General features: G+C 35.0%; 4 protein-coding genes across 4 annotated transcripts; 1 reads left to right on the top strand and 3 right to left on the bottom strand.

The window, feature by feature from the left end:
• Positions 1-66: 66 nt before the first annotated feature.
• On the bottom strand, positions 67-1,356 carry LOC140819799 (tetraspanin-8-like). Its single transcript, XM_073180027.1, has 2 exons — positions 769-1,356; positions 67-613 (listed from the first exon to the last, which is right to left on the bottom strand). Exons 1-2 carry the CDS (start codon positions 1,261-1,263, stop codon positions 302-304), a joined length of 807 nt encoding a protein of 268 aa, XP_073036128.1. The 5' UTR covers positions 1,264-1,356; the 3' UTR covers positions 67-301.
• Positions 1,357-3,993: 2,637 nt separating this feature from the next.
• On the top strand, positions 3,994-6,993 carry LOC140819361 (enolase 1, chloroplastic). The gene is made up of 7 exons (XM_073179417.1): positions 3,994-4,670; positions 5,176-5,483; positions 5,669-5,823; positions 5,903-6,220; positions 6,292-6,438; positions 6,534-6,584; positions 6,754-6,993. The coding sequence occupies exons 1-7, from the start codon at positions 4,252-4,254 to the stop codon at positions 6,817-6,819; spliced, it is 1,464 nt and encodes a 487-aa protein (XP_073035518.1). The 5' UTR covers positions 3,994-4,251; the 3' UTR covers positions 6,820-6,993.
• A 199-nt stretch (positions 6,994-7,192) lies between these two features.
• On the bottom strand, positions 7,193-10,054 carry LOC140819362 (plant cysteine oxidase 3-like). The gene is made up of 5 exons (XM_073179418.1): positions 9,809-10,054; positions 8,900-9,051; positions 8,099-8,261; positions 7,659-7,859; positions 7,193-7,530 (listed from the first exon to the last, which is right to left on the bottom strand). The coding sequence occupies exons 1-5, from the start codon at positions 9,957-9,959 to the stop codon at positions 7,406-7,408; spliced, it is 792 nt and encodes a 263-aa protein (XP_073035519.1). The 5' UTR covers positions 9,960-10,054; the 3' UTR covers positions 7,193-7,405.
• A 982-nt stretch (positions 10,055-11,036) lies between these two features.
• LOC140819555 (protein MIS12 homolog) lies at positions 11,037-13,458 on the bottom strand. The gene is made up of 7 exons (XM_073179692.1): positions 13,208-13,458; positions 13,062-13,119; positions 12,801-12,920; positions 11,995-12,090; positions 11,768-11,906; positions 11,342-11,449; positions 11,037-11,241 (listed from the first exon to the last, which is right to left on the bottom strand). Exons 1-7 carry the CDS (start codon positions 13,327-13,329, stop codon positions 11,183-11,185), a joined length of 702 nt encoding a protein of 233 aa, XP_073035793.1. The 5' UTR covers positions 13,330-13,458; the 3' UTR covers positions 11,037-11,182.
• Positions 13,459-16,658: the final 3,200 nt, after the last annotated feature.

A 16,658-nucleotide genomic window follows, 5' to 3' on the forward strand; every position in this document is an offset into this window, starting at 1 on the left:
TTTTTCCCAGATTCTGGGTTTTGGGAAAACACCCGAATCTGGCGCACAGATAAAAATTCAAATAGGTAAAGAAAAAATAAAAAGTTCCAACATCTAAGAACTAGAAGACAAACCAGGTTTCATATGTTTCCTAAAACATAAACTACGTCTTAGTCATGAAACAAATGACCATGATTCCTTCATACATGAACAAGAACAGAATTAGCTACCAATAGTTAGTGCATACTATTTCACATCAAACATAGGATGTTTGAGTATCCATTGGATTTGTTGTTTCTATAAAATGCAAATTCTTATCCGATCAAGGTTTCGGCCTTTGCTTCGAGTGTCCATTGGATTTGTTGTTTCTAAGAGCACAGCAACCCACGGAGTACACGGTGGTGACGAAAACGAGTATACAGGCGTTGATGATGGCCAACAACCTCCATTCCCTCTTGATGTCTTCGAGAATGTTTCCCTTGCAGGACTCGCAGTCGAAGCAGAGCTGGGTCTGGACATTGCTCCATGTCTTGCAGTCTGGGTCTGGTTGCGCTGGACCGGCTTTCGGCACGGTCCAGAATGTGGCATTCTGGAACTGGAAGCCACAGTAGTTCGGTGGCTTGCAGCAACCGGACTGGTAATAAATGAGAATTTTGAATTAGTGAATCCCATTTTTATGACACAAACAATAAATTTCTTGTGCTTCTGATTTAACTTGTTAAAATTCTTACCCAAATTTTGTTTTAAAAACAAACTAATACAAATATGAAAGAAATACTAAATTAATACCTGAATAGGAGTCAAACGCTGTCTGTAAAACTCCTCTTCCTTACCAGCCTCGATGCTTTGGCAGAGCCTCACACCAACCAAACAACTCTTGATCTCATCCCAGTTTTCTGCATTAACCACATACTTCTGCAACCACCTGGAATAGTCTCCCAGCCTGTGATCCCCCACACCTCTGTTCGAAAGCGCTCTCCCGACGCCTTTGTTCGTCACGACGATCGCGAATATCGTGAAGACTATGAGGCCGACGATGAGCAAGAACACCACCAACAAATAGAACCACATGAAAGCAGAGATGCTGCAGCACGATCCCAACAGACCCGACAAGGAGACCACAAGCAAGGCGATCCCGAGCAGGAGGAGAGGCATTTTGAGGACCCTTTGGCACGCCGACTCCGAACTCACGTGGAAATAGAGGGAGAACCCGATGGCTGACAATGCCAGCAGAAGGGTCACCACGTTGAGTCCCGTGATGACGCCGTTGCTGATTTTCGCCATCTTTGTTTTCGTCGAAAGATGGAGAGGAAATGGTGATCAGATCTGTAGAGAAAACCCCTAGCAAATTCTGCCTTGTTTTGGAAGGGAAGAAGAGGGATGGAGAACGTAAAATGGCCAGAAAAATACGGCAAAAATGCTGGGTTGTAACGCTCTTGCATCGAAACGGTTTTGTTTCGGGTCATTTGACCGATTTAGCCCTGGAGGAGAAGTTATTCGGAAACTCCTAGGTTTCGCGTGACTTGGAAAGGTGACGTGGATGGATGTGGAGTCACCACGTCGCCAGACAGTTATTCTTGGATACACACGTGGTCGCTATTTTATGCAAACGTGGGGGCATGTTTTAGATATTACACTGACTCATTCGAAAACATTATAAATTCCTGATAATGCCAAAAAGGAATGGCGACGTAGGGATTGAACCTCGATATCTATATTTTTATACTATATTATTGAGCGTGACAGTATGATAATAATTACCTAGAGAGGATACCAATTTTTTTTTTCCAATTTTACCCTTATATGATACTAATATTACACTTTTGTTTTTTGTTTTAAATTTCAACACACACATTTTTTTTTTCAATCATTCAAATATCAATTTAGTCCCTCCATATGCTGTCAAATTTCACTTTAATCTATCGATAATGATAAAAAAGATTGTACATACACGCATCGCGTGTGCAAAGTAACTAATATAACCAAGAAATTAAATCGCTCGACCAAAAACAACGAAATGATAAAATTCAAAGTTAAATAGTCAAATGACAAAATAACCATAACATAAGGCGTACTTCTAAAAATAATTACTGCTAACTAAGTGTGTTAATTAAAAATGATGTGAAATGAAATAATATAAATAATTCAATTGACTTGAATCTAAAATACAATGTTAGAGATTGGATTTCTGAACATTTTAACAACATACACAAACTAAATCAAAAAGAGAACATATATATCATGGATACATTTATTGTTTATGATAAATATGACAAAATCAAATGCATATGAATGCAATCTATTGATTCAGTTTTTGTACGAAAAAGTTAAATATATCATTATTAATATAAAAAAATCTATCTACCTAACAAATAAAAAATAAATGAATAAAAATTGAAGAACACACATTATTTATACACTGGTTACTTTGTACACGCGATTCGTGTGTGTACAATCTTTTTTATCATTATTGATGGACTAAAGTGAAATTTGACAAATTATAGAGGGACTAAATTGATATTTGAATGATTGAAATACAAAATAAATAAAAGTGTGTGTTGAAATTAAAAAAAAACAAAAAAATGTAATATTAGTATCATATAAGCTTAAAATTGGAAAAAAAATTGGTGTCCTCTCTAAGTAGTTATTATCATGTCCTCACACTTAATAATATACTAGTTACTCTGCACACGTGTTGTGTGTGTGCAATATTTTTTATCATTATCGATGGACTAAAGTGAAATTTGACAAATTATGAAGGGACTAAATTGATATTTGAATGATTGAAATAAAAAAATAAAAAAAAAGTGTGTGTTGAAATTTAAAAAAAAAAAACAAATGTGTAATATTAGTATCATATAAGGGTAAAACTGGAAAAAAAGATAATGTCCTCTCTAGGTAGTTATTATGATGTCCTCACACTTAATAATATAGTATAGAAGTATAGATATAATATATAATAGTATAGATATAGATAGTATAGATTTATCAATCAAAGTAATACACATTAAATTATCTTTCTTTTTGTGAAATCAAAATACATTAACTCATTTGATTCAAAAAGTTCAACACCTTCATATGAGAATGGAATAATAATCACCGTCTAAAAAAATTTATTAAGTTAAAATTGTAAATTGAAACTATACAATATTTAAATCTATTTTTTTTATTTTAATATAATCGAAGTTGAAAAACTTTCAAATCTCCAAAGGAAGTAAGCAACAAATATGATAAAAAAAAATTGAACCTCGGTACTTGAGATTTGATTATGGAAATAAGTATTCCAACCAAAAAAGAAGAAAAAAAGAAAACTCAAAATTAAATATCCGACAAATAACAAAATTATAAAAGTATGATATATCAATAAGTGTAAGTTGATCGACTCATCAAGTTTCCACTAAAATATGATCCATAAAAAGAAAAACACTTATCATTCGTTGGTTATTAGTGACATCTCGAAAACATCCGGGTAGAAATATGACTTTCAAATTAATTCGAATGCTACCAAAGGGAGTAGCGATGCAAAAATTGAACGTCAAGATATAATTCAAAAATTAAATCACCCAACCAAAAACAAAAATGAAGAAAAATCGAAGTTAAACAACATATGACAAAATAACTATAACATGAGATGTATCACAAGACAAACATTAGGCACGAAGAAAATTTAGTAATCAATCAATAAAAACTTTTAATATTATAATAATATAATAATAATTGATAAATAAACTGTCATTCAAATGGGAATAAAGAGGGTATGCAAATTAGTTTCTATAATTCTAAATTCTAAATTATTTTATTAATTAAAAAAGTATACAGAAAAATTATCATTTGATTCCCATATGTGTTTTAAATCATCATTTATTTTATTATCGATGAAATATATCATTTTAAAGTTCTAAAATTATTAATTTATTATAATGAAAAAAGAAATTGTATAAAATTTCAAAATTTTTTATAATTTAAAATATTATTTTATCAACTTTTCATGCACATGATATATAATATACAGCAGCCCAACTCGTCAATATTCAAACACAAGCGGCTCACATACCTAACACCTGCGCCGCCGTGCTGCCACCCTCGATCCTAACGTCCATCGGACAAATTCTCCAGCTCTGCTCTCTTCGCCCGTTCTCCCCAGGGCGGACTTTCCCATAAACCCTTTTCTTTCTTTCTCTTTATATTCTTCTTATTTTTACGCCCATAAATCCACCCTTTCTCTCTTTTTGCGTGCTCTTTTCATATACATTTGACCACGCGTGCTCTCTGATGGCTTTGACTCCGATTCAGCTATCAAATCCCGTTTTTTCAACCAAACCCACTTCGAATGCACCTTTGTTTTCGCTGCCTACGACCCAGAAGGTCAAATCTCGTCCCTTCACTATCCGCAGCTCCGTAGTCGCAACGCCGTCGGCGGCCGTTGCGTCGAAGGCTTCGGCGAAGGTTAAGAATGTCAAGGCCCGGCAGATCGTGGACAGCAGGGGCAATCCGACGATCGAGGTTGATCTGATCACGGAGGATAATTCGTTATACCGATCGGCTGTTCCCAGTGGAGCTTCTACTGGGATCTACGAGGCCCTCGAGCTCAGAGATGGCGACAAGTCTGTTTATGGTGGTAAAGGGGTCCTCAATGCAGTCAAAAATGTCAATGAATATTTGGGTCCTAAGCTTTTTGGTGTCGATGTCAGGTAACAAAAATTCCTTTTGTATTTGCATAGTCTGTTGGATTTTATTTATTTATTTTTTCATTTTCATTTTATTTCGAGTTCGAATTCGGATGCATTTTTGGTTCTATATTGCAAAATGATTGTAACGAGGCTATACTTCAGAATACCATATTTTGGTTATTGGTATCGAGCTTTTAAAATTTTTCGAACTTATATCTATGTTGGAGTTGGATGATCCATAGCTAGTTATAGTTGATTGGATTCATATTCAAGGAAATATAAAGGCGTTATGCATATTGTTTATCACATGACAAGGTTGATCAAGCGTTGGATAACAAAAGATAATTGTCTGTGAAAATTCGGCTCAGGACCCGACTTCTGGCAGGGCTCATCTTGATCTTTTTGAGTGCTTGGAGACTGGAGTTGGGGAGAGATTGTGCATTCTTTAAGAATTTGATATGCCTTCAAGCTGGGAAACCTTTTTAGGTTCCGATGATTATCTGGTTACCATTCGTTCTCATTGTAGGAATCAGGCTGAAGTGGACTCGGTTATGCTGGAAATTGATGGGACTCCGAATAAATCGAAACTAGGGGCTAATGCTATTTTAGGAGTTTCGCTTAGCGTTTGTAGAGCTGGTGCTGGAGCAAAGGGTGTTCCCCTTTACAAGCACATACAGGAAATATCAAACACCAAAGAACTTGTAATGCCTGTCCCAGCTTTCAATGTGATAAATGGAGGCAGCCATGCTGGAAACAATCTGGCAATGCAAGAGTTTATGATATTGCCTGTAGGAGCAACCACATTTTCTGAGGCTCTCCGGATGGGTAGTGAAGGTTGGTAGAGATGGATATTGATTTTCACTGCTTTAAATTTTATGCAACCATCTCCGTATCGATGGCAGATCCTTAGTTTTTCTTGTATTAGTTTGGTGCTACTTACCGTACATTTTAAATCATATGTGCTACCAGTCATTAGATTCGGATGAAAAAGCTTATGATACTCGGTCTTCTGTGAGCAGTTTATCACATTCTTAAGGGAATTATCAAAGCTAAATATGGACAAGATGCATGCAACGTCGGAGATGAAGGTGGATTTGCTCCCAATGTGCAGGATAACAGGGAAGGGCTGGTACTACTCATGGATGCTATCGAAAAAGCCGGTTACACCAGCAAGGTATAACAATCACCTTTCTTTGTATTTCATAGTTGCGTGTACTTTTCTTGAAGGATATTCATGGGAAAATATATTTCAGATTAAAATAGGGATGGACGTTGCTGCTTCGGAGTTTTTGACTAAGGATGGCAGATACGATCTCAATTTCAAGAAACAGCCAAATGATGGTGCCCACGTGCTGAAAGCCGAGAGCCTTCGCGATCTTTACAAAGAGTTCGTCCGAGATTTTCCTATTGTTTCGATTGAGGATCCATTTGACCAAGACGACTGGAGTTCATGGTCATCACTGCAATCTTCAGTTGATATTCAGATTGTAGGTGATGATTTGTTGGTCACCAATCCAAAAAAAATTGCCGAAGCGATTCAAAAGAAGGCCTGCAACGCTTTGCTGCTGAAGGTATAAATCGACATAATGTATACTTGTGGATGGCTTTAACTAGATGTCTAACTCATCTGTGTATATGGCAGGTGAACCAAATTGGCACAGTCACTGAATCTATTCAGGCAGCACTTGACTCAAAAGCTGCTGGCTGGGGAGTAATGGTCAGTCACCGAAGTGGCGAGACCGAAGACAACTTTATTGCAGATTTGTCTGTGGGCTTGGCCAGTGGACAGGTTGTACAACTACACTACATGCATACCTTTGCTCCATATATTTCCCTATGTTTTCACTAACATATTAATCTAAATCTCGATTCTTCTTTATGCAGATCAAGACGGGAGCACCGTGCCGAAGTGAACGGTTGGCCAAATACAATCAGGTACAACATTGAGATTTTTACTGCAACGACAATATGATAGATGATTTGATACCAAATATAATAGATAATTCGAAATATATAAAAAGAATAGAAACAGTCATTCAAACTAAACTAACATTCCAGAAAATTAGTTACTAGTTGATACCATTTACTCTTGGTTTGGTTGCAGCTGCTTCGTATTGAAGAAGAACTCGGAAATGTTCGATATGCTGGTGAAGCTTTCCGATCCCCTTAGGATAAGAGTAGACTTAATTTATTCAGGAAAAACATGCTATGTTCATTGGATTGCGCGAGAGATGGTTTAAGGCATAACCATTAGAGTTGGTTCTGTAACTGTAACACAAAGCTCGATAATATGCACGCAGCTGATGGAAATAAAAGGCAGGTTTCACAGAGAACCGCTTCATTTCTGTGTTTTGTATGACTTTTATGTTTCAAGCGAGATTTCCCTTAATACTAAGCTCCTCTCTGAGGCACTCATGCACGTTTACATAACTGCATTCTCAGGCACATCCTTAGAGTTAGCTTATGTTAACTAATGCTTAATATGACCGATATCTTAGTACGACAAAGTGAGGAAGTGGGTGTAATTAACCCAACAGAAAAGGTAGGAAATCATAGGAAAGCATCACCAAAGCAAGCATTAGCATTGTGACTAATCAAATCGCAACACCATTAATGACTTGGTGTTAACTTCATATAACCTCCTAAAGGCTGCTATAGTATATTTATAAAGTCCACAGGCCACAATAAATCAACTACCAAAAGTTGAAGAAACCTCCTCATTCCACCGTCAACCACGACACTGCATCATTTGCCCATCAAATCTTGATGGCTGCACCAGTATATTTTTGGGGGCGCATATACAGTTCATCTGGCGTAGAGACCTCAGCAAGCCAAGCATACTCGTCTTCTTTTCCGCCAACGCTCTCATCTTCCTTCACATCTGCAAAATTTAAGGCCAGCTGTTCATGGTTTCTTTGATTTCCATGCCAGATATGTACTCAGGACTACTCATCTAACAATTTCCTAAGAGTTCTACGAGAGAGTTTTGATAAAGCAGAGTATACTCACAAAAGCTGGAACGAGGATAATCGCGATAATAAGTACAGCCCCTTCCACAAGTTTCATCGTATGGAGGTGCAAGGATGTCAAGTACCGCGCAAGGAGTGACTGCCGTAAAACAATGAAGATTCCCTCCTCTCCTCGGATACAGAACCGATGTACTACATGGTGCGGTCAGAACTTCATCAACAACCAGTTTAGCTAATCTAACTGACATATAATGGAAGTTTCATCAAATTCAACGGACATGAAGTTTCAATCATCAATGAAAGAAAGTTGATTAAACACATTTACCAAGATGACAAATTTAATTTTATATTAAACACATGGTTACTTTTAGGAAAACACAAAGTCGTGTGTTTCCAATGGAGGATGGTCAGAACGTGATACGGAAAACCTGTATGCAGCAGGAAGCAAAAGGATGATTCAAATTTTATATGATACCAGACCTTTAGAACGTTCAGTGCCAGCACTTTTTTGTATTTGGGCTGGCTCCACCCAATCATAAGATTTCACATGCAATGAGCCATAAAGGACTTTGCTCAAAACGGTCATGCCAGGATGGTCATGAAGTGGAATAACAGAGGAAGTTGGAAAGCAAAATATGCACATCTGCAAAAAAATCATGTAATAATTCAATCAGTTGATACAGCTTAGAGAACTCAGAATATAGCATAATTCCCTCAACTGGAAGCACACCAATATTACATCCTGGACGCATTTAGAGTGTATTGTATGAATAACATTAATTAGTCAAATCAGGTGAGATATAAAAGGTAAAAGAATGGTACATGGACAGTATAAGGATTTCTTATATTGCTCAGCATTTTCATGTCATAACAATAAACTGCCTTCATTTAAATGTCGATTTCTTAGTTCATAAGGAATTTAATGTCAGCATTGGCCAAGTGAAAGTTGTTGGTACTTCTAAAGTTTTGTCCTATAGCACCCCTAATGCCATTGAGCAACGACTGGCAAATGATCCTAGGACACTAGGTATAGAATCAGGAGATAGAAAACAAGTATAGAGTTTATAACTAAATTGGCCCAGGCCACTTTGTTTGGCACTAAAAAAATCACCTGCAGCATGGAATACACTTTATGGATGTCTTCAATGTAGGAGCAAAATGAGCAAGAATTTGGACATTTTTAATCACAAAGCAGACTTGATATGATGTTAAACATATGATGAACATTTCAAATGAAAATATGAAGTAAGGAGATTGAAACCATAAGAAATGGTAATATACCGTGAAATTTTCTCCCTCATGCACATCCACATAAGTTATTGGTTGAGCCCATCGATCTACTCGATTGAACAACTGAACTCCAAAAGGACCATGACCTCTATCATCCTCTTTGCCAGCCTCGGCAAGTCCAACATCAGCAGGACTAAGTGAATCTGAAAAACATGCAAGCTTTTACACGCATAAATATACTTGTTCCCACACTCGACAGTGGTTGCGGAATCTATGATAGAAAGTCAAAACTGATGTTTTGAGCTTGATCAAAACAGAAAAATCCACTAGTAAAAAACACCAGACAGACAACTGGGCTTACTCAAGTAAAGGATATCAAAAAAAATCCTCATGCACATTTCAAGATCAGAAGCCAATGAGCTAAAAACCACAAAAAACAACATTCGGTGTGAACATCTCAGGATGAACAAGGCGATTAAGAATAGAAGGGTAAGAACATGAGGACAATCTGATCAACAACCAACAAAACTAATCTGCGCAGTCAAATGTAAGAAGCAAAACATTGGAGTTCCACTAAAAGATCATAGAACTCAAAACATTTGAACCACACACGAAAATTTCATCCAAAGTAATACGATACGCTTGTTCTCAGTAACCGGCATAAACTCAATTAAAAAAAAGAATATTCCCGAGTTCACAGTATGATAAAAAAACTTTTCCGTCCCATTAGCTTGAATTCTGAACAAGAAATTTCAACAGATGGTAGGAGGCCAAGAAACAACTGACTCTTTCAAATCCAACAGCAAATAAGGTGAATTGCACCAGTATTTCTAAACCCATTCTCAAATCTTCTTCAGTCTCAAAGTTATCACAATTAAACAACGAATTCAACGCTACTGGAAGAACCCATGGTATTTACAGCACAGTAATTGAAAGCCCAGAAGCAGGAAGATGAAATACCCATTAAAGAGGAGATGCTTCTGATGGCCTGAGAAGAAGGCGGAGACGGGGAGAAAGGCGAGAAAGTCTGCTTGCAAAGGTCGTAGAGAGCTTGAACAGAAGGAATCTTCTTCTTCATCGTCATCGTCAAGAACCTCCTATGAAAACACATACCGTTGCTTGGTTTTACTCGGCTGACATTTCATTCAATAGGCTATGGTTCAAAGCTACCGAGGATGAAGCTAAAATAGTGCGGGTAAAAAATATATAATAATAATAATAATATTTTTTCCTTTTCGTCTCAATTTGGAGTTTGATTTTAGAAAGTTTGATATTCACGTAATAACATTTAATTTTCGATTATTTTGCGCCACTTATTGATATGATATTAAAAAATGATGTTGCGATATAAACATATCAACAATTAGGTCAAAATTTCTGAAAATAAAAGTTAATTTACCAAAATATACTTTGACAATTTAACTATCTAAAATTTAAATCAAACAAGTTAATGAACCAAATAAATCATTTTTCATATTTGACATCTGATAAATCGATATTGATGGTTTTCATGTCAACATTTTTAGGTTCTATATTATTATTTTTTGATATTACATCATTATTTTCCAATATCACGATAATATGATGAAAACGAATACAAATTTTTTTAAAAAAAATAGTGGAGTAACTCCATAAATAAATGGAAAATAGAATAAAAATGAAAAATATGTAATTTAAGAGGAAAAATTTTCCATGTAAAAGAATGAAGGTCATTCATGGCCCTCCTATCTCATCATCCTTTTATGATGATTGAATACATTAATTTTTATATCCATCCTAAAAAACGATAAAATAAAAACTTAATACAATATTTAAAAACATTATTTCAATACAATTACAATTTATACAAAGATTTAATATAATTGATATTAAATTTCCTATTAAATTAGGAAATTTAATGTGTTTGCATTCAAGCATTATGCATCAATGGAGACTACTTTTATATATATTACATTGTATTTTCGTCAATATGAAGATCATTAATTAAAAAAAATTCAAAGAAAATAACGAATCAAAAAATTAGCTAATCGGATTTACACTTATTTAAAATATGCTTTTAAAAATATGTTTTTTTAAAAATACTTATAAAAAAAGATATGCTGATTTATGGATCTTAATATGAACACATATTTTTGGGTTATATAATTATAATGATTACTTTATTCATACATTATAAATTAATAAAATATTTCTTGAAAATTAGAAATAATATATGTTTTTTATATATAAGTCACTTTAATTTCACTTGCTTCATGAAAATGGAAAAACAACCACTTAAACCAATTATCCAGAATTCTCACACAACTAGAGGGTTGAACACAATGCAGAAGCTGATTATGGTGCTATCCCATCCAGAAACTCCCGAAGTTCTTCAACTGGAGCATTGATCAGTCCTACAAAATCAATAGAAATCGAGTTGATATTCACGGTGATATGCATAAAATGAAGGTATGCAACTGAAGACCATCTCTGCAACTATGTTATGGTAATTACCATTTTGATGATTTTTGCGCAACACATCACCGGATCGAAATTCTTCTCCTCTTCTCCTTTTCAGGTTCCCCAGGCGTGGGCGGAATTCTGACACCATGTTTATCAGCTCTGTCCAAATCAATCAAGAAGGTGTTTAGCATGGTAACATAATCGTTATCTGTCAAATTTGTAGCTTTTCTTTTGATTAAACTATTGAAGTAATGAAGCAGTGAAATTCGAGTCAAAGGCAAAAACTATCTCATATTCAGATAGCCCATATAACACAATCTAGTTCGTGGATGCCAATAGGTAATATCCATGGAGGAGACCTTGCACATCTTTAAGGTAAACTGAAAATACCGAGTGGAAACTGAGACTTGGAGGAAATCTAGATCCACAAAGCTACAAAGTCATCTTTCTTCACGGTCAGACACTAGTTATAGCTACCTTGGAACATTTTGGTGGTATCATGTTTCTGGTACAACTCTAATGCTTCATCAATCAACCCAACAGAGCGACTGCTTGACAAAGACTGCCTCTCCAGTAAACGAAGTTCTCTACTAAGTTCAGCAGATTCTTTTCCAACCTGAGTTTTAAATTCAAGTTTCATGAGCAAAAATTTTAAATAACCATACTACGAAGGAAATGTGTGCAGACAGTAAAACCGAAGTTACCAGAGCAAGTTTGTCACGCAAAGATTTCAACTGTGCATCCAGCTCTGTGTCAGTAAGAGCATCAAGGTCTGCTAAATCATCTCCAGAGGATTCATTCTAGAATGACAGTTTTGGAAGGTATTTAAGAAATATCAAATCATGAGATAGGATGGAACTATCGAGTTTCCATGAACTATAACAGCAGCTTTGAGCAAATAATGTTACAGTCTTAGTTCCATATACTAGTGGAATAAAATGAACAGATGAACTCACTTATCACAATAGAATTTTGATACAATATCATGACCCATTATGCATGTTAGATAAAGCAACACATGCCTTGAAACTTCAACCAAAAATCAAATGTGGGTAATCCCAGAAACTGCAATTAGTTCCATTTTGTAGCCGTTGCAGAGGCAAGGCCTCAGGGCACCACTTGTCCACCAATGTAACAGAAATACCCAAAACGATGATTCAGAATTTCTTCAATTTCAGACTAGGCCAAATCAATTCAATGGAGTGTAACATTCGAGTTGAAGACTAGAATGTTGTGTCCTAGAAGTTAATTTCTCTAAACTACCTAAACATCCTTCAAAGAAAATTAGGTCAAATCGCTGCACCTGCAGAATTAATGTCATTTACAAAAATGGTCTAGTTTTCATTTCGTAAAAAGTTTGTATCTTGTCAAGATCCTGGAACACCCACTAAATGATGGCATTGTACAAAGCTTCCCCCAATAAATTTATGCTTCTGACACCTTTCAATCAATTCAGGCAAGACTAAAAAAAAAAAACTGTCGCGTTTCAGCGAGAATGAGTAAAACATACGGCTTTTGGCAGTGAAAATTCTTCTGGCACACTAAAACAAAAGCGAAGGCTGTACTCTTCCCATTTCTGCATCCGCTGGTCGAGGCTCGATCGGATTAAATTTTGAATGTACGCCACCCCCTACCGATGCAAACCAAAATCATAGAAAAGTTAGAATTCTAAGCCATAAAATGTAGGGAAAAAAACCATTTTAAGCAACCCCAACAGCATAAATTCAACAAATAAAAAAGAAAAACGAAAAAAAGGGTTAGTCTGAAAAACCTTTGTTAGTTCCTCAGATCGATCCGTGCCCTCAGTTTTCAGCAGCGTAGAAGCCTCCCTGTAACACACCAAAAAAAATCAAAATTAAGTTACTTCAGTAGAATGTTTGAATCGAATCGGCAAACAGAAATTGGTGAGGGAATTACTGGTTGAAGTAATCAAAAGCCTCGTCGAGGAGATAGTCGACAACATTAAGGACCTCGTTGATGAAGAGCTGCGGGCTGAGATTCAAGGATTCAAATATCGCCTCGCTTTGGCTTCCTTCCATTAGACAGAAACCTGAGATTTCTCCAATTCCCGCCAGAAAAATGTAAGCTAAGCTTTTATTTAAAAGAAAATCGAAATCAATTGCTAAATTGAAGCGGTTCGGTTATTTGGATATAATCAAAATTCACCATTAGTTTTGCTAATGATATTACACAAAAGGCAAAAACTTGTGTGAGACGGTCTCTCGGGTCGTATCTGTGAGACGGATCTCTTATTTGGATCACCCATGCAAAAGTACTACTTTTTATGCTAAAAATATTACTTTTTATTATGAATATGGGTAGAACTGACCCGTCTCACAGATTATGATCCGTGAGACGGTCTCACATAAGACCTACTCTACACAAAAAACTCGTATAGAATTATAGACCTTCTCATGTTCAATATTGTGAAACTTATATTTCTTATATCGAGATCTTTCTCATATCTAATTTTGTGAGATATATATTTCTTATTTCGAGATCAGCAACACCAACCGATTAAGGAGCCGAGGTTGATAACCCAAATTCAGTGAACTTGATATATGACATCAAAAGTTGGGTCGTTGCAAACTTGAAGAGATTAAAGAATTTTAATAAGTATGATGTTGTACGAGGTATGCTCAATTTATCCTCATGAGTACCATATTGCGGAGCTTGTCAAAATGGTAAGCAAACTCGGGTGTCGCAACCTGTGTTGCCATTCTTTGGCACAACAGACTACCTTGAGCTATAACATATGGATTTTATAGTCCAATGGAAGTGGAAAGTTATGGAGGTAAAAAGTATTCTTTTGTTTGTGTCGATGTTTTTCACAGTTCACATAGGTAAACTTTCTTAGGAAAAAATCATAAACTTTCATTACTTTTAAAAATTTACTTGCAAAGATTACTAACGTGCATAACTTGAAGGTAAGAAAAGTCAGAATCAACCATGGTAAGAAGTTCGGGAAATCTCTGTTTTCATTATTGTGTGATAACAAATGTGTAACTCGTGAGCTCTCTGCCCCAAAGACCTCCCAACAAAATGCTATTGCGGAACGGAAAAATCATACCTTGCAAGATATGACTAGGGTGATGCTGAGTTCAAAGAATATTTCAAAATGTTTTTGGGTCGATGCCCTAAATACGGAATGTCATATTTCAAATCGTGTATAGTTGAGAAGTGGTTCTACTATGACATCCTCTGAGATGATCATGAGAAAGATGACAAATCTTAAATATTTTCATATTTTTGAATACATATGATGTGTTTTAAATGATAAAGATAAAATAGTCAAGTTTGAATATAAGAAGGATGAGTGTTTGTTTATTGAAAAATTTACAAATAGTCGTGCATATCGAATGTTTAATTTAAGAACTAAGAAGATTATGAAATTTATTAATGTTGTATTTGATGATTTAGCTGATCTCATAGGAAAGTAGAGTTGAAGATGATAGGAAAGATTTGTTGGAAGTGTTCATGACACTTGATAATACAGATGTTGTGCCTGATTTTGTAACGCCCATCACAACATGGCCGTTGAGATCGACAGAATCTGAGGAGGATCAACAAAGTGATGATGATATAAAAAATGATAGAAAATATATTCTCAACAAAATACAGAAGAAACATCAATCGTCACATATAATTGGAGATGTACATGAGGACATGCAAACTTGAAGGAAGGAAAAAGTTGAATACCAAAAGATGATTGGACTAGTATGTATGAGTTTCCTATACTCTTAGGTAAGATACTCATGCTTTGTGTCACACATTGAGCTAAAGAGCATTAATGAAACATTAAAAAATGAATCTTGGGTTCATGCTATGCATAATGAACTTGAATAGTTTGTCCGTGACGATGTGTGAGATTTAGTTCCAAGGCCTGAACATGTTAATGTCATTGGAACAAAATGGACTTTTAATAACAAAACTAAGGAATTAGGCCTCCTACATCGAGTCATATCCATTTGATAAATTTTAATCCCCATCTGACTTCATATTGATCACTCCAGCATATCTCTCTCTGGTCAAGATTGATTTTGCCCTCAAACAAATTGTCCAGACTAAAGAGTTAATTGCTCATTATGAAGCCCAAGTGGCGAAATATTGTCTCCTTTTGGATTTGGCTGTCCATTATGGACAAAAAAAAGAGAGATATGAGTAATGCACAAACTTCGGAAGCATGACCATCAATAACAAAAGAAAGTGATAACACTGAAGGTAAAGCTGAAGAAGTTGCTAACACTAATACTGATATCAGTGATATTATTTTATCATTTTATGTGCTCTGAGTTTGTTTAGCTTTAAGCTTTTTTCATGTTTATTTAAGTTCTTGTTAATTCATTAGATGTTAAATGTTTTTAATGCTATGCTTTGATTTGGTACCAGTTGATGAATGTGTTTGCCCTCGTGTTGTCAATACTACTAACACTTAAGCTAACATGATAAAATTCAGGAGGAAATATATTGGTCAAATTTAGGGGGACTTAAATGAAGTTGAATCAATTTACGTGGACTTGTTTGTGATCATTTTGTCCACAAAGAAAAAAATAGGGAAATTGAAAAGAAACATGCCTTACTTTTCAAGACACTGATTTATCTCCTAAATTCTATTCATTTTTTAATAAGATTTTGAATAAGAGTTTTACCTTTTTAAAATATTGAGTTTCTTCATTTCTAGATTTAATTTTTAATATTTAAAATAATTTGTTTACAAATGAAAAATTACTTTCCTTGTCTTTTAGGAATCTATTCAAAGAATCATATCCAAATCAACACAAGTGTATATATATTTAAGAATAATAGTTGCACCAAAAAAAAGCGAGATACAAGATAACAAAGAGAAACTTTTCTGAAGAACTCGCAAAGACGAAACATCGTTGTTTCAGTGTGTTGACGTGACGTGTTGCAGACATTTGAAGACAACACTCATATAAAGTGTTGATTGAAAAATGATTTTGTTGCTCCGAATTTCGGTTACACCAAGTTGCATTTTGTGTTTGGTTATTTTTGTTATTGATATTTAGTATGCAAAAGAATATAGTTTTTCGTTTTTTCACTAGTATTAATTTTATAAACTCGATTTCTTTTCTAGTGATTATTTTTTCACGAGATATCACACAAGTATGTTTACTTGTACATAATTATCTATGTGTTACTTTAAATTATAGTAACTTATATCTGTTTAATTTTATTCCAATACATGTTGTCACAAGTTTGTAATGACATCCGATACAATGCTTATATCTGATACACACAATCCTTACTGTTATGTTAAACAAAATACTTTCAATTATAAAATTTATTTAAATATAATTAATTTTTATAATCCAAACAATAATTTATTTAAGTCCAAATAATCTCTTCG

The sequence above is a fragment of the Primulina eburnea genome, chromosome 18 (genome assembly GCF_022965805.1).
Source record: "Primulina eburnea isolate SZY01 chromosome 18, ASM2296580v1, whole genome shotgun sequence".
NCBI classification, from domain to species: Eukaryota; Viridiplantae; Streptophyta; class Magnoliopsida; order Lamiales; family Gesneriaceae; genus Primulina; species Primulina eburnea.